The sequence below is a fragment of the Benincasa hispida genome, unplaced genomic scaffold, assembly GCF_027475165.1.
Source record: "Benincasa hispida cultivar pf3 unplaced genomic scaffold, pf3_genome.v1.1 HicScf1543, whole genome shotgun sequence".
Lineage (NCBI taxonomy): Eukaryota > Viridiplantae > Streptophyta > Magnoliopsida > Cucurbitales > Cucurbitaceae > Benincasa > Benincasa hispida.
Genome location: NW_028325902.1, coordinates 1 through 8,848, shown reverse-complemented (window position 1 = coordinate 8,848; position 8,848 = coordinate 1). Strand labels below are relative to the sequence as shown.

The following is an 8,848-nucleotide window of genomic DNA, read 5'->3' as shown; positions in this document are numbered from 1 at the left end:
TATGGAATTGTGACGGACCATTTCAAATTCCATCTTTTGAAAAGCGTGCAACTGTCTAAATCACGTAACTATATGTTAGTAGACAAATTTCATTAATTTTTTTTATAGTTCAAAGAATTAATAGTTATAATTTATTTTAATACAAAAAGCCTTGGAATGAATGTCGATGAGGAAAATGACAGGTGGGATGCCAAAAATCATGTGGGTCCCGTCCCCACCAATGAAAATGAAATCACTACTATCATATTACTGAATTACCCCTGAGAGAGAACACAGGATAAAACAAATAAATATATTTAATATTAAAATATTATTTTGATTCCTATATTTCAAGTAATTTTATTTATTGTATTTTCAATAAATTTTAATTCCAGTCTTGTTTGTTTTCGTTGACACATAAACCGTAAAGGTCTTAAAAAAACAAATTTGAGTTTTGAATTAATGTTAAGAAAAGATTTTTAAAAAAGGTTTCAAATATGAAAAATAGTTAGAAATTTAAAATTAAATTGTACGTCTAAAATCTTTAAAAATCTTTTCTCTTTCCAAATTTTAAGTTAGGTTGAGACTCTATATAAATAGTTAGAAAATTAAATTGTACATCCAACCTAACTCATGAAATATTTAAAAATATTTTATCTTTCCAAATTTTAAATTAGATTGTGACTCTATATAAATAATTAGAAAATTAAAAATTAAAAATTATACGTCCAACCTAACTCATGAAATCTTTAAAAATCATTTATCTTTCTAGATTTTAAATTAGGTTGAGACACATTGGAAAATTTAAAGTTAAATTAAATTGTAGGAATTTAAATCTCTCTATATATTTATCTTGTTCTTATAATATATATATATATATATATATTAAGTTTGGTGTTTCTATTAGGAAAAGGGAAAGGAAAAGTAATAATTATATAGGGAGAAGAATTAGGATGAAGGCTTCCCAAATACATTTGATAAATGTGAGGAATTGTTGAACAATAATTTGGCTGAGTTCAGTCCACCACTGTTAACCAATTTCAACTCTCTTTCTCCCTTTTTCTGGGAATCACTTTGAAAAAGTTTTGTTTATCTTCTCCAGATTCTCTTCTCATCTCCTCGGTTCTTGTTTTCGCCATTAAAAGGGTCTGCGTTTCCTTGTTCAAAAGTTTCGATTCACAACCATGGTCGCCAAATACGGTTCCTTCAAGCAGAGTTTTGCCGAGAAGAGGGAGAAGCTTCTTTCGGCTAAGGAATTTCCAGACCTGGGTTTCAGCGCCATTGAAACCATTCATGAGAATCCTTCCTGTTGTTCCTCTGTTCATCACAGAATCTCTTATCTATGGAGCTCCGTTCAGGATGTTCTTTACAAGGCTTGGCAGATGGGTGTTTCCGACCCTAGGAAGATCGTTTTCTCTGCCAAGATGGGTCTCGCTTTAACGCTTATTTCTTTGTTGATCTTCTTCAAACAGCCCGTGGAAGAGCTCAGCCGCTACTCTGTTTGGGCCATTCTCACTGTCGTTGTTGTCTTCGAATTTAGCATTGGTACTCTTGAATTTCCATCTATTTTCTAATTCTGTTTTAAATTTTCTTAATTGTTTCTGAGTTGGCCTTGGATTACGTTTTGCACTAGACTTTAATGTATTACATCATACCCTGAAACCAAGAAACTTGAGCTTACTCATAACTGTTTATCTAAAATAATGTTTATTAAATTGGCATGGCCCATAGTTGCCCTTTTGAACTGTTGTTTAGTTGCTCTTCAGACCTAATTGTTGAATGTCTTTTTGGTAAAGTGGGGTTAGTTGAAATCTTTAATTTTTTTTTTGTAACTAATGTTGTGGATGTTATACTTATGGGCCCATCTTTGTTGACTTCTTGTTTTCTGCTTCTTCTGCTCTGTATTCTGATGTTCTTTTGCAATTTGAGTACTCTAAATGTAGAACTCTTGTGTTATTCCACCATGATCTGTTTGCTTATTGGAACCAAAATGATGATTGTGTTTAGGAGCAACTCTAAGCAAAGGATTGAACCGTGGAATCGGTACACTTTCAGCTGGAGGTCTTGCGTTGGGAATGGCAGAATTATCAGTTCTTGCAGGAGAGTGGGAAGAGGTTGTGGTTGTTATCAGTATCTTTATAACAGGTCTGTATTTTTTTTTTTTTCCCTTTCTGATCATTGATTTAATGATTTCCAAGTTGACAGGATGTCTTTTCTGATCCCTTCCTTCAGTTTACTTTATGTAAAGAATCTCTGATTTGGTAGCTTTATGATGTTTTGGCAGGATTCTTTGCTACTTATGCTAAGCTGTATCCCACCATGAAGCCTTATGAATATGGATTTCGAGTCTTCTTGTTGACGTACTGTTTCATAATGGTGTCGGGATATAGAACTCGAGAATTTATCCATACAGCCGTGACGCGATTCTTGCTCATTGCACTTGGCGCTGGAGTGTGTTTGGTTGTAAACATATGCATTTACCCCATTTGGGCTGGTGAGGATCTACATAATCTAGTAGTTAAAAACTTTGCAGGCGTGGCATCATCCTTAGAAGGTCGGTTAGCTTTTTTCTATTTAAAGCTGGTATTAGTCAAATTTAATTATAATACCAAATCTTTTGTGATTGTGATCGTTTCTGCTCAACTACTTTCCCTTCATTTAGGATGTGTTGATAGCTACCTTAATTGTGTTGAGTATGAGAGAATACCGTCAAAAATCCTTACCTACCAAGCATCTGATGATCCATTGTACAAAGGCTACAGGTCAGCTATGGAATCTTTGAGTCAAGAGGAAACTCTGGTGAGTTTTACGCCACTATGCTGGTTTTCTTTATTTCACCTTCAAGAAAAATAAGAAGAAATACAATTACAAGTGACTGAAAAGTGTTTTCATCTTTTTTATTCTTTTTGTAACCTTTTTTTCTTCTTGTCTGAAGATGGGATTTGCAATCTGGGAACCGCCTCATGGTCGTTACAAGATGCTTAAATATCCGTGGAAAAATTATGTTGAAGTAGCTGGTGCACTGAGGCATTGTGCCTTTGCTATCATGGCATTACATGGATGTATACTTTCAGAAATACAGGTACTTTGTCCTTGATGCTCGAACTTCACATTTGCATCGAGTCATGATCAATATCTACTTGTAAACGAAATAAACGATTACATGCATATTATGCTGTGTTGCCTGGTTGGTTTGACATTTTGCATAAAATATGCATCAATTCATTGTATAAGTAATATTTTGAGTTCCCATTAATTTATTTTGTCCATTGTTGCATATGGCTTTGGTCTTACTTTCAATACTTGGATGTTCAGGCCTCAGCAGAAAGACGACAGGTGTTTGGCAATGAGCTTCGGAGGGTAGGTTACGAAGGTGCTAAAGTGTTGCGTGAGCTTGGAAACAAGTTAAAGAAAATGGAGAAATTGGATTCAGCAGCCATACTCTCTGAGGTACATGATGCTGCAGAAGAGCTGCAAAAGAAGATCGATGCAAAATCCTACCTTCTAGTCAATTCAGAGAGCTGGGAAATCGGCAATCGTCCCGAGGACGTAGGACAGCCCCAAGAACTACTCAACTTGGACGATGAAGAAACAAGGTTTCGTGAATACAGGTCACTCAGTGAAGCTGTCCTTGATCTCAGGGCCTTCCCTATCCCAAAAAGCTGGGACGACAATATGTCATCAGACATCAACTCTGTACAATCTGCTGCATTCCCTCCCACAAAAATGTTCAAAAAACTGGGATCATGGCCTGCACAGGTATCAGCCAAACCAAATGGAGTTATCCAGGAAGAAGAATCGAAAACATATGAAAATGCAAGTGCATTGTCATTAGCTACATTTACTTCTCTGTTGATTGAATTTGTGGCAAGGCTGCAAAACCTTGTCGACTCCTTTGAAGAGTTGAGTGAGAAAGCAAAGTTTAATGACCCTATGGAATGGGAAGCATTAAAAGCTCCTGGGTTTTGGACAAGGTTGTGCAACTGCTTTAAGTTATAGAATATGTTAGATTGATAGAGTCTTAGCCAAAGATGTTGGGAGGATGAATCCCGATGAGTTAGATTCGTTACATACTAATCTCATTATGTTATAGAATACAGTGTAAAAAAGTTTAATATGCATTTAGAGCCATTAGGACAATTGATGTAAATGTAAAATATGAATACAAATAGTGATGGTAGTGAAATCAAATCTTCCCTTTGAACTTAACTTTTGATGTCGCTTCTTTAATGAAATAACTTTTGATGTCGCTTCTTTAATGAAACCTTACCACTATTCTATTATGCTTTCTTTTGGGCTCAGCTATTGTCTTCTTTACAGCCTTATGCTAAAGGGTAGAACCAAAGAAAGTTGAAAATCTTCGGTGTTTCTAGTATACATTATAATACAAGCTTAGAAATGAAGAGAAGATTCGACAAAATGCAGAGATTGGAATTTTTTTCCTGATTAGCGTGTTTGCTGTATTTACTTGTCTTGATAGTTGGTCGAATAACACAAATGTTGGTCGAATAACAAATGTTCCAATTTTTCAAAATGTCATAATTGATTGGATTAGTATTTTTATGTGTATTCTTAATTTTCCTATTTCTTGAACCTCTTCATTCTCGAGACTGATGATATTTATCTTATTCTTTCAAATTGTGAGTCACATTAAAATGTACCACAAGTTTAAAAAGTAAAAATTTCAAATAAACAGGGGGAGGGGGATGCGAATGATTGGTTCTATTCTATCACTATTACTAAAATGCGTATCACAGTTCAAGTAAAGTAAGATGAGGAGAGAAATGTAAGATTCTAGTGAATGAAATAGGGTTGAGAAAAATATCCACTAACACTTTTGAATTAATGCATATACCACACGTTCAAGCAACTTACTCATAATCATAAGCTACATTTTTCAGTGCGTTTAACCACAATATCCTATTTGTAGGATGCATGCAATAGTATCTAATGCAAAAGATGTATCTTTATGTCTAAAGGTATTTTTTCCTTGTTTAATGAGATCTGAAATTCTTTACTTTTTCAAATAGTGATTAGTTCTATTTAGAGCAATCTGTCGACTCGATCAAAATAGTTTATGAAGCACGCATTAAACAAGTTGAACGCCAGTATGTGATTTACTTAATACATGCTAGTTTCATTTTCCTCAACCCATTATGAAATTAGTTGCTCATACTTGGTAAAAAGAACATGGATACACAAGAAAATGTGATGGCATTCATATTGGTAATGAAAGTTTCTCAACGTTATACAACAATACAAATGCTAATAAAAATATAAAACGAAAGATAAGAATAGAGAGTCAAGCCGTTAAATATAACTGGCTCTTTTGAATGACTGCTTTATGTTGGTTATGATGAGATTGATGTCCTTCTTCCTCTACTACAAGTGGAAATCTTGAACTCTCACTCAAGATTTCTCAAATGGGAAGCTTGGGAGGAAGTTATCGAGGGGAAGGAATGGAGATTTTTTACAGAGCATCCGCCAATTTCATTAGTGTTTTTTTGACAAAAAATCTTGTGGCTATTTATAGGTATCGATGAGGAGTTTTTGCGTCTCTCACTAATGATTGCACTGACACCAGACATTAATTTCTACACCCTGTCGCGCTACCTTCCTCGCATCAGCAGTTCATTGGCCCTGTCACGAACCTTTCATGTCAGCTACCAACTTTGATTTGACCTCCACCACCCATGCGTCAGTTGTATTTAATGTCTTGTCTCCTCTTATCGTATTGAACTTATGTGATTTCATTTTGGGCATCAGGTTTTTCCATGCGCTCCAGCGGCAGCAGTTGCTTCATCGCTTTAAGTAGATTTCTGCATTCAAAAAGCTCAAATTTTATAATTTACAAGGATTATGAATTTTTATATGCTAGTGATCACGTAATGTAATTAATTGCATGATTTCGTTGTTAAGCTAAAGCATTTTCGATGTTTTTCCTAATTCTTTTAGATAAAAGAAGTAAAATAACTTGTATTTCTAGAAGTTATCACACCCCTAAATTTAAAACAATGCTTGTCTTCAAGCATTTATTTAAAGTCCTACGATATCTTAACTTGCTTTGATGCATTAGCTAGACCTCTCAAAGTGCTTTCCTATTCAAGATTTGCTAGACTGATATTTTTCTTTGGCTTTACTCCTCTACTTATGAAAATCTTTCCAACCTTTAGATGGGGCAAACTTATTTCTAAAAATTCTTTTACTCATTTCCAACGCTATCGTATATTTCTTTTTTAGAAATGGGCTCTTTGGTTTAAAGTTTAAGTAAAAAGTTTCTCCTTGATGTGTTTATTTGTAGGAAATCGAATACGAGGATTTCCATGAGTAGCAGAATGATCTTTCCAAATTACAATCGTATATGAACTTTACAATTACAATCACAAACGGAAACATATGATTATGTGAAATACAAAAATTACAGCATATTTTACGATGGATCAAGGACAAGAAATAACAAATCTTTGTAGACTCATCTTCAAGATCCTTGATCATGAATGCTCGATCATAGCAACCCAGCAACATATGAATGTTCGTCCAACACGACTATTACACTGCACGAACACCACGCAACTAAACGATCGTCGAGGTCACGAAAGGCCTCCACAGAACCTTGATAGTGTCGAGTTGAGTGAGACACCACCAAGAAGGTTACCTTGGTATTCTCGGTGTGAGAATCTAGAGGGTGGGCTCTGTGTGAACTTGGTTTGAGGCAGAAAAATGGAGAAACCACAATCGTGTAAACGATTGAGCAAGTGGGAGATGGAACAACCTATCGTATAGATAGATGTCCAATCGTTTAGGAAAAACTATGCAATCGTTTAGCTCATCGCTTAGCTAAATGTCTATCGCCTGAGAACACTACACGATCGTTTAACTAACTCCAAGTTGTCGCTTAGTAAATCCAATTTACTTGACAACTCTCCGTGAGTATTTTTCCGAGTATGGAAAACTCAAAATCACATTAATCAACATTATTACCAAAAATAGGAAAACATTTTTTCTTTTATCTCACAGTTACCATGAAACCACCAATAACCTCCCACTAAATTGATTATTAGAGATAAAAAGATAATTATCCAATCATTAGTACTATTTTTGTTAAAAATAAAAGAGTAGGGAAGAAAATAACAACACAGTTACGTGGAAACCCTAGTACAAGGAGAAAAACCAAGATAGAGACTGATTTTTATTATTAATTCTGATACACAAAGTACAAGAGAATAGGCTAAATAAATAGACTAGTGGGAAGCCCTAGGGTACATATAATTACTAAAATACCCTTAAGGTTACAAGCTGATTTTCAACACTCCCCCTCAAGTTAGAGCATAAATATCAATAAGGCCTAACTCGCTGATACAATAATCAAAGTTTTATCTTAGTAACCTTTTATGAGCACATTTGCAATTTGCTGATTTAAGGGAACATAAAGAATGCATGTACTTCCGTTGTCAAGTCTCTCCTTTATGAAGTGTCAATCGATCTCAATGTATTTTGTTATGTCATGTTGAACAGGATTATTTGCAATACTTATTGCTGCCTTATTATCACATAACGATTTCATTGGGAGCTCATTGTCTTGATGAAGATCTAACAGCACTTTCATCAACTAGATTTCTTCACATCCCTAAACTCATGGCTCGATACTCAGCTTCTGCACTACTTCTGGCCACAACTTCTTGTTTCTTACTCCCTCAGGTCACCAGATTACCCCAAACAAATGTGCAATATCCAGATGTTGATTTTCTATCAACAACAGACCCTGCCCAATCAGAATCAGTGTAGGCTTCAATGCAACATTTATCAGACTTCTTGAACATTAATCCTTTACCTGGTGTACTTTTCAGATATCGTAGAATGTGCTCAACAACTGTCATGTGTTCCTCACAAGGGGCCTGCATAAACTTACTGACAACACTCACTGCATATGAAATATCGGGTCTCTTATGAAATAAGTATATCAATTTCCCAACTAGCCGCTGATACCTTTCTTTATTGACTGGGAAATTGTTACTAGTATTGCTAAGCTTTGAATTATATTCAACCGGGGTGTCAACAGGTTTGCACCCAATCATTCCTGTTTCCGTTAGGAGATCAACCGTGTATTTTCGTTGGAACACTGAGATTCCATCCCTTGACCGGGCTACTTCCATTCCGAGAAAGTATCTTAACTTTCCAAGGTCTTTAATTTCAAATTCTTTGGTCATCTTTGCTTTGAGTTTCACAATTTCATCATCATCATCACCACCAGAGAGCACAATATTGTCAACGTACACAATGAGAACTGCTACCTTCCCTGAAGTTAACTTCTTTATAAAAAGTGTGTGATCTGAGTGCCCTTAGGTATACCCTTGTTCTCTGAAAAAGGTGGCAAATCTGTCAAACCAAGATCTCGGAGATTGTTTCAACCCATATAGCGACTTTCTCAGTCGGCAGACTCGCTGTTTGAACTGATCTTCAAATCCGGAAGGAGGATTCATGTAGACTTCCTCCTCAAGTTCTCCATTGAGAAAGGCATTCTTTACATCCAACTGATGCAGAGGCCAATCTTTGTTAACTGCAACTGATAGCAATACTCGGATAGTATTGAGTTTAGCTACGGGAGAGAATGTCTAGGAATAATCTACCCCAAAAGTTTGAGTAAATCCTTTGGCAATTGACCTGGCCTTGTACCAAACAACAGTCCCATCTTAATTGTACTTTATAGTGAAAACTCATTTGCATCCAACTGTCTTGTGCCCCTTGGGTAGAATCACCTGGTTCCACGTTCCATTTTTCTCTAGAGCCCTTATCTCCTCCATAACAGCAGCCTTCTAAACTTTAGTTCCCATTGCTTTCTGTATGTTACTCGGTATCACCCTGTATCTAA

General features: G+C 35.6%; 1 protein-coding gene across 1 annotated transcript; it reads left to right on the top strand.

Annotated features, from left to right (window-relative positions):
• The first annotated feature begins 1,015 nt into the window (after positions 1-1,015).
• On the top strand, positions 1,016-4,188 carry LOC150030980 (aluminum-activated malate transporter 9-like). Its single transcript, XM_090309361.1, has 6 exons — positions 1,016-1,524; positions 1,987-2,124; positions 2,264-2,533; positions 2,642-2,778; positions 2,915-3,061; positions 3,295-4,188. Exons 1-6 carry the CDS (start codon positions 1,164-1,166, stop codon positions 3,976-3,978), a joined length of 1,737 nt encoding a protein of 578 aa, XP_090165487.1. The 5' UTR covers positions 1,016-1,163; the 3' UTR covers positions 3,979-4,188.
• Positions 4,189-8,848: the final 4,660 nt, after the last annotated feature.

Bases quoted from the DNA above. Each gene is read 5' to 3' on its own strand.
- LOC150030980 (XM_090309361.1), top strand. From the start codon at position 1,164: ATGGTCGCCAAATACGGTTCCTTCAAGCAGAGTTTTGCCGAGAAGAGG. The intron at 2,779-2,914 runs GTGAGTTTTACG...TCTTGTCTGAAG, and splicing joins TGAGTCAAGAGGAAACTCTG to ATGGGATTTGCAATCTGGGA. The intron at 3,062-3,294 runs GTACTTTGTCCT...TTGGATGTTCAG, and splicing joins GTATACTTTCAGAAATACAG to GCCTCAGCAGAAAGACGACA.